General features: G+C 48.5%; 1 protein-coding gene across 2 annotated transcripts in view; it reads right to left on the bottom strand.

The window, feature by feature from the left end:
• The window catches only part of BCR (BCR activator of RhoGEF and GTPase), a 684,728-nt gene that overhangs the window by 347,657 nt on the left and 321,512 nt on the right, over window positions 1-15,559 (bottom strand). For both annotated transcript variants that reach the window (XM_069619855.1, XM_069619856.1), the window contains exons 6-8: window positions 15,331-15,391; window positions 13,220-13,272; window positions 10,297-10,437 (exon numbers count right to left, since the gene is read on the bottom strand). In XM_069619855.1, coding sequence (XP_069475956.1) covers window positions 10,297-10,437; window positions 13,220-13,272; window positions 15,331-15,391 — 255 coding nt within the window. The remainder of the gene's footprint in view (window positions 1-10,296; window positions 10,438-13,219; window positions 13,273-15,330; window positions 15,392-15,559) is intronic.

The following is a 15,559-nucleotide window of genomic DNA, read 5'->3' as shown; positions in this document are numbered from 1 at the left end:
AGAGACATTAAGAAGATTGCTTGCAAACCAAGAAGGCATATTGCAAATACTAACCCCAGCCATATAGGAGTGTATGGAATGCAAATATGTGGGTAACTTGGGGCGAATGTTTAAACAGCCAGATATACAAAACCAAAGATGATATGTGCAATTGTGGAAACAAAAGTGGAAATGTTACATACGAATATAAGAAGTCCTAAAAAGCAAGTAAACCAGGCAGTTACAAGTGTATAAGAAGTCCTGGCAGGGGAGTATACGAGGCAGTTGCAAATCTACAGGAAGTCTCAAGAAAGGACTGTGTTTGTTAAACAGAAGAAGGAACTTTTGAAAGAAGGAACTACAAGGCTAAGTGGCTTTGTAACCAACAGGATTGATGTGGGCCAAGAAAGACACAAAGAACTGTTAGACCAAGAATAGTTGGCATAGTGTTGAAGAATCCAGGGGAAGGGAATCACACTCTGGAACCAAGGTTCTTTCACCTTGGAGAACTCGTGTTGGAGTTGTCCAATTTTTCCTTTATGGACTCTTTTTGCAATCACCAGGCGAAAGACTTTTCCCTTTTTACCTTATAGTTTGATTTGTAGTGTTAGGGTCAGGATCGAACGTTTGGACACAAGGACAGTTTTGATTTTGACATGGTGACACAGACAGATCCTTAGTTTTTGGTTTTAGGTAGGGAAATCACTCTTAGTGTAGGGTCAGAGTGGCATTTTCCCAACCCATTTCATGTTAATAAACGTCTTTAACCAAAAGCATGGCAATTTGGTGTCTGACTTTCATTTCTGACAACTCACAGTGGCCAAGACCCTGCTAGTCACCCATGTCTGAATGTCATGTGGTTGGGCAGAAAGGTGGTATCCTTTGAACTAAACAGGAGGGGATGGTGTTTAAGTGGATAGGAAATTATGGGAGTAGCTACAGTTCGAATTTATTTTGTGAAAGGTGGCTTCATTCTTAGGGCAGAGGTGTTGTGCAATAGTGTTTGTGTTATATGCGAGTGCAGGGTTTGAGGGCGTGAGCCTGTGCCTTCCGCTAAGTTACGAAGGTGCGGTGTGCGAGAGGAAAAATAGGTTAGCTGTACAAACAATGTCTACCCCTTGGATTCCATCTATGTACAAAGAGCAGTTCTAAGTCTCACATACGATCGGAGTGCAATAAATTAATGAATACTCACCTTCTGGGTGGATCTTAGAGTGATACATTGCCATCCTCAATTCCTTCAAGTGCAAAAAAGTCCCACCTTTCATGTTCACTTGCAGCAGAAATGCCCACCCTCATGTCCTGTAGAGTTACATACAGTGCTGACTATGAAAGCAGAGTCAGATGTACCCAACTGTCCTCCTCAAAGTTGATCCAAATGTTTGACCTAAGGTGCGTTAAGTGTGATGCATTGCCCACCCTCCGAGCCCATATGAGTGCAATATCCGGCCCATTTGCAAGATTCTTATGTGCAAATTACTGGAATACCTTCTTGAGTCCTCCGTACAGGGTTGGTGGGGCTCAAGGGGGGGATTGAGGTGGCCGAGCTCAGAAGATAAATGAGAGACGAGTCAATTAGCTGAAAGAGGGACCGGTTGGAGGTAGTGTGCGGGAGGTCTGACTGATGGAGCTAGTGTGCATGGGGAGTAAAGGGGGGGGGAATCGGGATGAGGGAGGGAACAGCCAGGTTTTGAGGGCTTTCCTAAAGGTCCAGGTGATCCTCTATCAGACGGAGTGCGAGGGGGGAGGGAGTTCCAGAAGGTGGTTGCAAGGACAGAGAAGCAGGCACCTCCTAGTCTGGAGAACATGAAAGGGGGGTGGGGGGACTACCAGGAGGTGTGAAGAACCGGATCTGAGTATTCGGGTGGCACGGATGCATGTGAGCTTTTTGTGGAGAAATTCAGAGCCTTTCATGTGGATGGCACAGTGAATAATGCACATGGCCTTGAAAGACACCCCTCGCTAATGGGCAGCCAATGAAGTAACCCAAGTGTGGGGTCGATGTGTTCTATGGGGGAGAGTGCAAGAAGCCTTGATGCAGAGTTTTGAATCCGTTGCAGCTTTCCGAGTTGATATGCAGGTGCACCGAGATAAAAGAGTAGAGTAGGCACAAGAGTACGATGGCCATGGCTGCAGAGACTTTATGGGGGTCGGAGAGATATGGACATTTCCACTTGAGAATGCAGAGGTTAAAGGTGCATGATCTGGAGACTGCATTGATGTGGCGGGAGAAGGTCATGCCTGAGCTAAAGGAGCATCCTAGGTTTTGCAATGGGAGCGGGTTTCAAGGAAGGCGGCCAAGGGGTAGGTTGGGGAAAGAGGTGTTTTGCCACAGATTAGGATTTTGTTTTTTCCAGGGATGAGGAGGAGGTGGTTGTTCGTCATCCAGCGGTCAATGTCAGAAAGGCAAGATGCAAGATCTTGGTGAGGTGAAGACGTGGGAATTGGAAAGCTTGAGGATGATCCGAGTCTCATCAGCGTAGTTGTAACAGGTGAGATTTTGGGAAGGGATGAGCATGGAGAATAGTAGAGGTTAAAGAGGAGAGGAAAGCTTTGTGGGTGACTAGGGAGGGGCAGAGGAGAAATGATGTAGAAGGACAGAGCTTCTGATGCCTAGATCAAAGGGTCTGTTGGTTAGTATGGAATAGTTGATCGTGTCGAAGGTTGCCGAGAGGCCATCGGGGGTGAGTGCAGTGCAGCCCTCAGACTCTATTCTTTTCAGATCGTCCCAGATTGAGGCAAGGGAGGATTCAGTTCCATGGACATCTGCTGACATCTCGTTCTGTCTTTGCGTGACATTAGGCTTTCGCCCTCCTTAGCAGTTAGTCGTACCTTAGTTTTATGTGCGTCTCCCGCTCTTCAACTTTGTTACTATTGCTCTGAGAATCTGTTCCCCTTTAGGCTCTCTCCCACATCTAGGTCCCCTCTACTGAGATTTATGTTGCACTGTTGTGGTTGCTGTTGCACTATTGTGTGCCACCGTCTGCTCCCTTGTTGCGACCTCTAGTGTGGCCACCATCCCCACCCTGTGCTTTCTTCATTGCAGCGGGGGCTCTGCATCTTTTCTTTCTCTCTCACGTCCTCCTCCTCCTCTCCTCGCACCCTCTATGATGCTTTTCGTTTCTCCCATCCTCTCTAACTGCTACTCTATCTCCTATCCTATCCCTCTCACCAAGTCTGGAAGGAAGAAGTTCAAGAGGGACATCCTGGTCTCCAACCCAGGCCTCCCTATCGCTCAGACCTACATCAGTGCTTCCCTCCAGAAAGACTCTCACCAACATCCTTTTTGTCATTCCATCACCAGACATTTGGACCCTTCCTAGGGTTTTTGCTCTCTCTCCTATCTCTTCCTCCAAGGTCATCATTAATGTCCATCTGAATGGTACTGTCTTGGTCCAGGGCCCTCAGCCCAATCTGCTCCTGTTTGACAGGGGTCTACCAAGTCTTATCAACTTCCTTCCTTCTCCTTTTATTCCTACTAGCACCTCTCTGGCAACTCTGCCACCCTTCGCTTTCACCTCTGCCCACGCTCTGGCCACTCTTCCACTTCCCCTGGGTGCACCTCAAGCCTGTAGCCCACCCCGGAAGTCTTTCAAATGTCGAAACCTGCTCCACGTCGCTACTCTCAATTCTTGCTCTGCTGTCAAATACTCCTCCGACATCTGTCACCTCCTCCTCGAAGATCTTGACGTGGATGTCCCCGCCCTCACCGAGACACAGTTCACGGCCAGCTTCTCCACACATTTTGACATTCTCCCCCCCCGCCCCAACGGCTACAATATCCTCTTCGAGCCCAGAACTGACACCGCGCGTGTGTCCCCCTCTCCCTCTCCCTCTTCCCCACCCATAGGCCACCTGGCCAGGTTGCCCTCTTCCTCTCAGAGAGAGTGGGCTGACCTCTCCTCTCCTCTACCTCTACCTCTCAACCTCTCCTCCTCAGAGACTTCAATATCCACCCGGATGCTTCTAATCCCTCCTCTGGGCTTTTCTGCAAGCTCTGCGACACGCTCTCTTTTTCAATTCTGTCCTCTAGTCCGACGCACTCTGCCGGACATAATTTGATGTTCTCATCTCAGACATCCCACTCTCCAACCCTCTAACACTCCTCTCTCTTGAACTGACCACTTTCTACTTTCCTCTCGCCTGAAACCCTCTATCCCTCAGGTAAAGCCCACCCCAACACTGCTGCCTACCTTTGTGGTCATTCCGTCCATGAAGCGTGTGTCAGTGGATGCCTTTGCCTCTACTTTCTCTTCTCCTCCTACTCCTGTGGCTGACTCACACTCTGACACAGCCCTCTATAATCTTCATCCATCTAGCTCCAACACTCTGGACATCCTTGCCCCGTCATGAGAATCCAGCTGAGGCCTACCTCCAAGTTCAACTCTTGATATGACTCAGACCTCACTGCCCAGAAACGCAAGTGCAGGGTGACTAAGAGGAAGTGGAGGGCTTCGGCCTCATTCTCTGTCAAACTGGCCTGCAGCCTGCTCCAAAGGCAATACAGACTTGTTGTCCTTTCCAAGAAGAGAACCCACATTCAAGCCTACGTCGCTGCGGCCACTAACACGGCTAAACTCTTTAAAATCTGTAAGGTACTGGCCAATCCTGCTGCAGTCTCCATCTTTCCTGTTCCCTCCCAGGCCCTCTGTATGGCTCTGGCCTCTCACTTCACCTCAAAAACTCAGGACATCCTGTCGTCTATCTCCTCTTCCTCTCTCGGCCCCCCCTTTGGCCAACCTCTCTCCCCTCCTCCTTCTCTCTGACAACACCTGTCCGATGTATGAAAGTTTTGTCCAAACAGGTGTTCCCCTGCTCCGCCAGAACCATTAACATATTGACACCCTCGATCCAGCCTTGGCCGATTTCTATAATCACTCCTTCACCACTGGAACTTTCCCCTCTCTCCTCAAGCAATCCCTTGTGCGCCCCCTCCTCAAGAAGCCATCTGCGAATCCTACCTGTCCGGCTAACTATCGCCCAATCTCCATCACCCCTTTCCTGGCAAACTCCTGGAAAAGCTGGCCATCTCCCAGCTTACACTCCGCACTGAATCTGTTGGTCTTCTCCATGACCATCAGTCTGGCTTCAGAGCTGCCAGAGGCACGGAAACTGCTCTCCTGAACACCCGTGAAGATCTGCTCTCTAACCTTGATGCCAGCATTCCTTCTGTCCTCATCCTCCTTGATCTTTCATCTGCCTTTGACACAGTCAACCACGCCATCCTGATCAATCGACTCTGAGAACCTGGGCATCACTGATCAGGCATTGGAGTGGTTGACCTCCTTCCTATTGGTCCGGCCCTCACAGGTACAACTTGATTCCTTTATCTCTGCCACCCCTCTCTCCACCTGTGCCGTTCGCCCGGGCTCTATCCACTCACCCTGGTTTTTCAACCTCTAATTGGCCCCTTTGGCACACCTGAGCTCTACCTTCTCCTCAAACTTTCAGTGTTATGGGGATAACACTCCGCTCTCCTTCAGACTACACTCAGCTGCTCTTGCTCATTCCTGACTGTCTATCTGCGATTCATGATTGGTGCACCTCCAACAATCTCTGCCTTAAAGCCAGTAAGATGGAGATCCTTCTCATTGGGGCCCCTGCTCCCGCTTTCCCTCTCTCACTCACTCTGGCCGCCCTCCTTGGGCCCTGTACCCTCGCCTTCCAGTGAGGCAAAAAACCTTGGTGTCATCTTCGACTCCACTCTCTCTCCTCACATCTCAGACATCGTTAAGAACTCCCATCACCAGCTTCACCTCCTTAAGGCTACTCTGCCCTTCTTCACCTTCCCCCAGAAGCTCAATGTTTCTAGAGCTCTGGTTCTCTCTAGGCTGGACTACTGCCACAGCCTCTTTCACAATCTTCCTTCTGCTTCTCTCCACCCTCTGCAACTAATCGATAACAGGACTGCAAGATCTATCCTTGGCCTCAAGCCCAGGGATCGTATCTCTCCAGCCCTGAAATCTCTCCACTGGCTCCTGGTGGCTGCAAGGATCAAGTTCAAGACCCTGTGCATTGTACACAAGGCTTTCTGGGGTTAGGGCCCGCACTACATCCAACGATCTTTTCCTAAATACCTTCCTTTTCGTGCCCTTCGCTCAGCTACCTCCAACTCTTTAAGGGTCTGTGAGAAACCTGAAGGTGTCTCATTGGCTAGTCCCCGGGGATATGTCTTCCAGGTGGCCAGGACACAGTCATTGCTATTAGATCCAGTTCCTGGGGCTGGACCAGTGGGGGAGGACCACCTGAATGTGGGGTCCTCGGGTGTGGAAGTGGGAAGCCGACGGGTGAGACACGGTATCCCCCTTCTTACAAGACCTTTTCCCCATCCTATAAGTAAGACACTTAAACACTCTATCCCCTCCCCCCCCTTTTCCGACATGAACACTTTCGCACACAACGAAAGACGACGGACAAACACCAAAGCCGTTACCCAACATGTCCCAACACAAGGGTCCGGCAAAGTCAGGCAATTGACCAGAATCACACACACCCGACAGCCCTTACCCTTCCCCACAGGAATAAAAGGTGGAGCATGAGAGCACAATAGGAGCAAGGCAGACCGCAAAACGAGAGAGCTAACCCAGCATGGCAGTTCAACCTTGCCCTTTCCAACACAGGTCTGAACAACCTCCATGGAAGGAATCGCAAGACTGCGAACAATAGCCGGCGTGTGTTGCAGTAGATGTCAACGCAACACAGGGGCCTCCTTCGCTGATAACCAAGCCGGGGAGAGACGTTTGCCACTGTGGTACCGTCCTTGACTCCAGAGACAAGAAAAGCCAAGCGGTTCATCACAGCCTGTCATGATTCCTGCACTCATTTCCCCAGCCCTCCAAGATGTCAGGCTGGAGCCAGGCCACAATCACCTACATGGCCCTCAAGGGCCTCTCCATCCCTCCAAAGACCCACTTGGAGTCAGACTTGGCACTTGTGGCACCAGACTCACTCACTCCCATAGGATAACATTGGGGATTGGACTTGTAGTGCATTGATGGGGACAAGATGGATGCCCCCACATATTTCAGTTCCCAGAACTGCATTTGCAGTCTAGTCTTTCGGGTGTGGTTCAGCCCAGAGACACCTGGGATACCCAGAGACTATTTAAGCCACGCCCAGGCTTAGAAACATGCTTTGTGTTTTCTGCACCTGCAGCGTGACACTCACCGTGTTTGGATCGGTCTCCAGTAGGCCTGCATCTTTCTTCTGCGCTCAGCTCCTGCAAGAACAAGAACACCGTTAGGAACAGCCTTATCTTGCGGCGCTTCTGCCCATCATTCATCGCTCCTTCTGTTCTGCGGGCATCTTTGGCAGTGTCATTCCCATCCCGGCACGCCGCTTCCTAAGGAAAAGGGAAAAGAACAGAAAAAAAGGCATTAGTAAGCATTCTGCAAATCTTCGCTTATTATTAAATACTGTACGAGCTTCAAATGCTTACCTGAATCCCAGCCGCTATGGGGGAACTCTGTCTCCGGAACTTCTCATCCATCTGCAAGAGGGAAAAGACACTCCAGGTTAGCGTGGAAACATCTAAAGGCGCCGCATACCGCGCTTACTCACCACATTTGTTCTTCATAACCGGCATCCACGCTGAAAACGTCGCGGCACCTAAAAGACACAGGAAAAGAACTCAGTTCAATACAAATACGACACGGGTGCATCGCGCTCTCACTCACCTTCAGCGCTACTCATCTCAGCAGCACACCGCCATCCCCGGACGCCGGCCATCATCTAAGGAAGGAAAGGAACGAGTTAGAGAACTGTTCAAAAGACTCATTATACTTACCTGTCGGACTCTTGCCAATGAAGTAACTAGGCAGCAACGAGCCCGCATCAATCAACGCGCCCCTGCGCTGAAAGCAGGACGGAGAGCACACTATCCAAGAAAACAATGCCCAGTCTCCAGTCGAATAGCCTTCAGGAAAGTGTTTGAGGTCGTAAGAGGTCAGAACAGGCTGAGTGACGTCCCCGTGGATACCAGGTGAGCGTTACATAGCCATTGAGACAGTGGGAGAGCCGATAAGAAACCGTAACTACCGAAGGTGCTGATATTGCTAAGAGCCTTTTGTGGCTCTGAGCCCGGAAGAGGGGGGATACAGGGGTGAAGGCCATTCCCCAACATACATGTGGCAAATAACCATTTGTTTATTATTTTTGGAGCACATCAGGTCCTCAGAGGCAAGAGACTTTTTGTAGAAAAGGGACTTAAGCACTGAAGGCCCTCAAAGCTGAGAGCGGAACTGTTGTCTCTTGCTGGGAAAGCTTGAGCATGTGCTGTGCTCCGAAATCCCACCTTATCCTGTGCTCAAAACGTGGGGAAGGGAGACCGTGGATACCACATACTGACTTATTTGTGAACACTTTTCTTTTTTGGGAACATCATCCCATTCTTTTTTTATTTACCATACGGATTGGCAATAGGTTTTTCTTAGTATAGGCCTTTTTTTTTTTTTTACCAGACGCCACTAGGACTGCCTTATTATTATTTGATGGTCGTTGCTTGCTCCCATCTTAAACGTTTTTCCAACCTTCCCATACAGTTTAACAAACACCTTTGAACTGTTATCACTTGTGTCAGTCTTTACTGTTGCCACCATGAGTTCCTTACAGGTCTGAAACTTCTCCAGGCAGAGAGTGGGGCTAGATCTCTCTCCTCCGCAGGTGCCTCCCGCTGCGATGCCCCCCTGCCCCTCTCAAACTTGAGGCGGAACACCCGAAGTTCCAGTAGCAGCTCAAAACTTTCCCTTTCTCCTCTGCTTTCTCTTTCTCCCTCCCTCCCTCCCTCGCTGACCCACCTGTCTGCGGCACCGACTGGTTGCTTGACTATCCACAGAGTCTCACTGGGTACCAGGCTTTTTCCTGATCAGTCTCCCCTGCACTGCCTCAGGGTCTACTACACCCTTATGGTTGTAACTGTAACCTCTAGTCCCTTGCCTCCTTGCACCTACCCAGAGCCACCTGCCCTGTTTGCACTTAAAACAATGCTGCCCTGTCCTTTGCACCCCTTGTGCTTCTCGTTCTCACACTTGCACGATCTGAATGACAAGGCCTAGTAAGATCTTTTGTCTTGTCCTCCCTCTGTCTTCCCTCTCTTGACGCGCCTAGAAACACTTGTGTGAAGGCGCCTTATCAATGACTTATCATATCATCTCTAGGGTGGGGTCTGATGCCAGACTGGGAAGGGTCAATAAGCTGAGGGATTCAGTGAAGAAACTGAGCTGGGAATAGGGTATGCAATCTAGTAGTTTGGCTATGAAGCAATTATTAGAAATAGGGCGGTAATTGTAGGGGAGGAGGGGGCCAAGAGAGGGCTTTTTTTTCTAGCAGTTTAAACAATGGGTTTTGTATACTGCAGGGAAGATCCTAGCTGTTAGTGAGTGGTTGATTATAGATCTGGTGAGGGTGCCAGCACAGGTGGCAGAGAAAATGTATTTGAGGCGGGCTGGAGGTGGGGGGCAAGGGTTTCCCCGGGATCCTTAGGGGAGGCTATTAAGGACAAACCTTAAGAACACAGGTTGGGAGATTGCAGAGAAGGAGCTGAAGAGGCTGTGTGTCGGGGGCGCAGGGAGGGGTCAGCAGCAGGTGGGTGATCGCATTGATGGGGAGGTTCCTTTCAATGGCTATGCTGAAGTAGTGGTCAGAAAGGGTGTCGCACAGTACTTGCGACTCAGGGTCTTGAACTCAGTGATAATCTTGTGGAGTTCTTTCCAGGGGCTGGTTGCACTGGCGATGCAGGGGTGTAGCAGGCCTGCTTGGCTTTTCTGATTTCAAAACTGTAGGCTCTCATCTGCCTAGCAACAGTATTTACCTTGTTCCAGAGCAGGTGCTCCTCTCGTTTCATCATGATTGACACTTTTTAATCACAATAAATTATGATTTATTTCAGAAAGAAAGAGACACAGACTGAGTGAAAGACTGTGTGTAATTTGAGTGATTGTAGTTTAATAGAACTGCAGTGACCTAACCTATTTGGTTCAGAATGAAGAACCAGTCCGGGGACCATACAATTGCCCAGAAGGACAAAATAGAATACCTAGTGGCAAACATACAGTTACTATCTAGGCAAGCTGTATTTATTAACATACTGCCCAATTGGTCATACACAGAAGCCAGCAAGCATCAGAAAGTTAATTAAAAGGTAAATTCAGGCACTATTTTAGGAAAGGTTGTGGATTACTAGCCACAAGACCAGAAGATGTTCCTTTTACCCATGTTACATTGCCACAGGGACACTTCATGCAAGGGCCTCTACTTATTGTCTCAATTCCCTGAGCCCCCTCCCCCACACCCTGTTTCCACCCGCACAGGAGCACTAACCTCTCCTTTCTTAACCGTCATGGACTGCCTGCGAGGAGTGATCTCCTCGTTGATGCTGGAGAGGAAATTTTGGGAGATGCGCAGGGCGTCCTGAAGCAGAGGGTAGTCCGGGTGGTTTCCTGGAGTGTGTTTTAGCAAATCCTGAGTATGCAAAGACAACCAAAAGGACACAATAAAATACAAAAACAGGATTACAGCTACTTCAGCAATGCAAACTCCAACAGCGCTATCAAGCTACACAGTAACAGATTCAGAGTGTAACTTGGGAGAGACACTTAAGGGAGAATCAAAAGGGAGGCAACCGAAACTCACAACGACAGCATCATGCGGACAGAGAATGTAAACAAGAAAAACCGAGATCAAGCAGGGCCTCTTAGGGATGAAGAGGAGAGAGGACAACCTGGCTAATAGGATGTCCTTCCGAGAAAGAGGCTACTTCAATAATGGTCTGTGCATGTGGGGACATAGCTTGTGAACCAGGAACGTCTGATTTGCTGAGAGCCAAACAGTACTTTACTCATTCAGACAGAAAAAAGGGGGTGATGGGGCCTTTCAAACATCCATTAATGATTGTGGTTGTTGACGAGGAGGGAGCGAATCAAAGCGGGTCGATTAATACCAGAGACAAATTGAAGAAAGTGGGGAATCATAGGGAAACCTGTAGATCCACCTGCTAGGTGTGGATTATGAAGAGAGGAGATTCAATGAGCCCTGTATATGCTCCTCAGGGAATGGGCCCCGGTGAGAAGAGAGCTGAGGGTGAAGGTAGCCCTGCAGATCATCCCTATATATGGGCTTACTGAACAAGGCTCCCCTTGTTGACCCTGCAAATCATCACAAAGGGATATTATTATTATGGTATTTGTTGAGAGCGGGCCTAGCTTCGAGAAGCAACAGAGCGCTTTAAAGAGATTACAGATGCATAACAGAGCACTTTTCAGTGGAAACAGAACAGATATACAGCGGGGGTAGGATACACAGGTGCGAGGGGCAACGTGATGGCCTAGGTGTTGAGGAGAGACTCCTTGAAGAGATAGGTCTCGAGTTCTTTTCAGAATTTTAGGAGCTTGGGGGCGAGTCTGATGCTGACGGGGAGGAGGTTCCATAGTCTTGGGGCGTAGGCAAAGAAGGCTTGTTTTCTGGTCTTTTCCTTTTCGTAGTGGTGGATTTCAAGTCTACACGTGTCCTGGCTTCTGGTGGTGTGCTGTCCACTGGAGATGCAGACTGCCTTATAGATGACGCAGCAAGACTTGAAGGCGATGCGTGCATTCAGTGGGTGCCAGTGAAGGTCGATGTGGGCCGGGGTGATGTGGTTGTATCTGCGTAGACCCTTGATGAGGCGTGCAGACACTTGTAGGACACTTCTCAGGGGCACAAGGGAGGATGACGGGAGGCCTTCGAGGAGTGCATTGCCCCCATCCAGGTGGGATAGGACCAGTTCTTGAATGGTAGATCTAAAGCTGTCCGGAGGGAGGAAGGGCTTGACATTTCACAGGAGGGAGAGCTGATACCAAGCTGTCTGAGTTTTCTAAGCTATGTGTGTCTTGAAGGACAGGTGTTTGTCGATGTGGAACCCGTGGGACTTGGCGCAGGAGGTAGGCTTGGGTGTGAAGCCCTCAGAGTTCATGGTTGATGGCCAGATCTGTATGTCTGGGTGTACGGTGTTGTTGGTGAGGAGTAGGAATTCGGTCTTGGAGGGGTTGAGCTCAAGTATGCACTGGACATCCAAGACTGGATCAGCGAGAGGCAGGTTTTGAGCCTATGGATGTCCTTGATGGAGTCGATCTTGAGGTATAGCTGTGTGTCGTCAGCATATTGGCGGATGTGGATGTTGTGTGCAGCTAGGAGTGCTCCTAGCGGCTCCATGTCTAGAATGAAGATCACTTGGGAACAGGGTGGAACCCTGCAGGACTCCCACAGATGATGGGTAGCATTGGCGATCTAGAAGAGTCCATCTGAACAAACTGCTTGCCGCTAGAGATGTAGGACTTGAACCAGCATAGGACCAGGTTGCTGATCGAAAGCAGGCGAGAGGTAGAGTAGAACCAGGAGGCAGGGGTCGCCGTTGTCAAGGATGATGAGGGCATCGTCGACCACCTGTATTGGTTGCTCTCTCCGTGCTGCATCTGGGTCTGAATTCGGATTGATAGGTTTGGAGGGGATAGTTGGGGTCTATGTGTCGAAGTTGTGCGGCTAGAATCTAAAAACAAGCAACACATAAATGCAAGGTGACACAAAGACCACCATCCCACAGAAATCGAGTAAAGAGAGGCAACAGGAGTTCCCATGAGGCAACAGAGCTGGTCTCTGGACAATGAAGCTGGGGGCAACAGCGTAAAGCACACAAAGGGACCCTAGGGATCAGGGTTAAAGACAGGAGAGAAGCATATCCAAGCAAACCTGCAGACCACACCCCAGAGATGGGACACTGTAGGCAGGAGAGCAAAAGGTATAATGTTAACACACAATTTCCTAGACACTGAGTGGAGTGAGGAAGCTGGAGGTAGCTTGAGTCCATTCTGGATCTAAATGTTTTCATGTGGCATGATCTCGGTTGCTCATTATTCTCTGGTATTATCCGTTGATCCTCTAGTCTCTTCCTGGCTTATTTATAATTATAGAATTATCTGATATTAGCATTCCGCTTTAAATGCCTTTATTCTTTCCTTGCGGAAACGGCCTGTGCAGTAAGCATATATTTAGCTTCTGCTTACATTGTAAATGTGTTGACTTCTCTACCCATTATCTTTATTTCACTATAAACTAGGGACACCATTACATCTCTCTGCCTTTTCTTTAACTGTCTCAGAGAAACACCTACTTTACTTATTTTTGGGGTTTCAATATCCAGATGTGCAGCAGCTACAGACCTGCCTTTGGATCTCTATAGGAAGAGTAGTTCATACAGTTAACATTGTCTTACGTGAAGAACAAGGGTGCTGCGTGTTACTCGATCCACAGGTTTGTACAGCAGAGCTGAGGAGACAAAAACACAGGAGTGAGACAGAAAAGCATGCACACAGATACACACACAAAAAGGTAACACACAGCATAGCGAGGAGGCATAAGGGCCACTCCACTGCAAACCCAGTCCATTAACCCAATTCAAACCATGGAAAGTTCTGCAATAGCCCTTCACCCATTAGTATCAACCCTATAATGTCTTTGGAAAAGAACAGACTGCCAAGGCACACAATTCAGCAGTTGGGACTCACTGGTCTCTCATTCCATACTCTTGAGAAAGCATTGATTATGGTAACCAATTATATGGTACCCCTCATTTGTAAAAGTACTTTAGAGAAGTTGGTTCATCGTGTTCAACTTCACACATGAGAAAGCACAGCCTACAGGAAAGGGCAGACAGCAAGGCCCTTTTATTAACCCAGAGAGACTGAATTCAGGAGGTTGACCCACCAAACTAAGACTCACCCTAATTACAACTCTGGCGGTAGCCGTGCCGGTAGAAATAGCAGGCTGCCGCCAGAGTTGTTTTTTTTCGGTGCCTGGCTTTAGTGAATCTCCGGCCCATTAAAGCCCTGGTGATCCGTGAAGCCAGGCGCCGGAAAACTTTACTCCCCATTCAAATCCCATAGGACTGAATGGGGAGGACAGAAGTTACTGGACCAGCACACTCATAATGAGGTCCACTGACATCAGGAGGTATTCCCACCTAATCAAGAGAGACAGACAGCGGGTGGATTGTTGCCCATTCATGACAGACTGACTTAAGGAGGCACTATCAACTAACCAACACGGACAAGAGGAGCCATGAAACCAAACCAGGGCAGGCAGACTGTAGATGCACTCAACCAAGATCGACTGACTGCTGAGGACATTATCAACCAACAAAAGCATGCTAACAGCAGAGGAAATCCCACCCAACCAGGACAGAGAGGCCAGGGGGCAGTGTTATCCCATGAAGACAGACCGACGATAGCACTGCAACACAATCAAAACAGAGATAAGTTGGCAAAGTCACTCAATTCATACAGACTACTGCAATATACACTACAGCCCAAACACAATAGTTTAAAAGCAAGTGAATTGCAACCCAACCAAGACAGACCAACAGTAGGCGCACTGCTACCCAGCCTAGACAGACCAACCACAAAAAGTGCTGCACTATCACTCAAGCATGAGATTTATGGCAGGTGAACTGCCTGCCACCCAACACAAACCATAGGGCCGCTGCTGCCCAGTCATGATAGATTCAACACAGGAAGTGCAGCACCACCAACATACTAGAGGAGACTAATATCACGTGAACTGCCACGCAACCAAGGAAGGCTGAAAGCTGGAAGGACCACCTTTCCAAACAAAACACTAGCGGCAAGTAAACTATCACCCAAGGAAGCAAACGAATAAATGGCAATACCACTCAAATCATACAAACTGAGGAGCATGATCAGACACCCATGAGAGAACGCCTGCAGAGAACGCCTGCAGGAGTAGTTCTACCAATCCAAGACAATGTGACTAGAGTGGTGCTGCATCCAAATGAAGTTAGGGTATCCAGTGATTTTAACGAATAAAAACAGAGAATGACTAACAATGAAACAATAATAATAAAAGAAATATCAAATCTTAAATAAATATATAGGTTAATAGGTTAAAATGGGTGGGGAGGGAGTTGGGATGGGTTTAAAAGCATAGGGAAAAAAGGGGTTTGGGGGAAGCCCCATTAAAATAAGAAATCCGATCTTTTATCGTTATAAAGGTTTATTTGTAAAATTATTCTCTGTAACTTAATTTGGTAAAATCATGTAGAACCAAAGTTACAATGTTTACTGAACACCGTCGCCTAACTACAAACCTTGAGTACAAAGCAGCTTTCACTCAACCGAGACAAATAGACTGGCAGAAAGTGCCACTTACCGTCTACCACCACCAATGAGAAGGTACTATCACCCAATCGCTAATGCCCTCCACTCCCCCAAAGAGCAAGCAAAACAAACTTGCAGATTTCACCTCTCAAAACAACACACCCAATCACACCACTCCTGAAAATAAAAAATAATTTTATGTAACACTCACTCTCCAAAGAGTTCTTTGTCATCTGTTCTTTCGAATCCCTTAAGTTTCTAGCCTTTAGATTCTGAAAAAGAAGAAAAAAGGTTTAGAGACCATGTCACCCCATATTGGGTCATATTTTAATACATTCAGAACGCCAACTGAAAGACATAGCTCAGCATTTTCTAACACTAACAGGTCAGACGCAGGGCCATCAGATGTAAGACACAGAAACACATCGCAACACCCCCAG

The sequence above is a fragment of the Ambystoma mexicanum genome, chromosome 10 (genome assembly GCF_040938575.1).
Source record: "Ambystoma mexicanum isolate Mex_15411 chromosome 10, UKY_AmexF1_1, whole genome shotgun sequence".
NCBI lineage: Eukaryota > Metazoa > Chordata > Amphibia > Caudata > Ambystomatidae > Ambystoma > Ambystoma mexicanum.
Note: the sequence above shows the minus strand (reverse complement) of the source record. Positions and strands in the feature narration are given on the sequence as shown.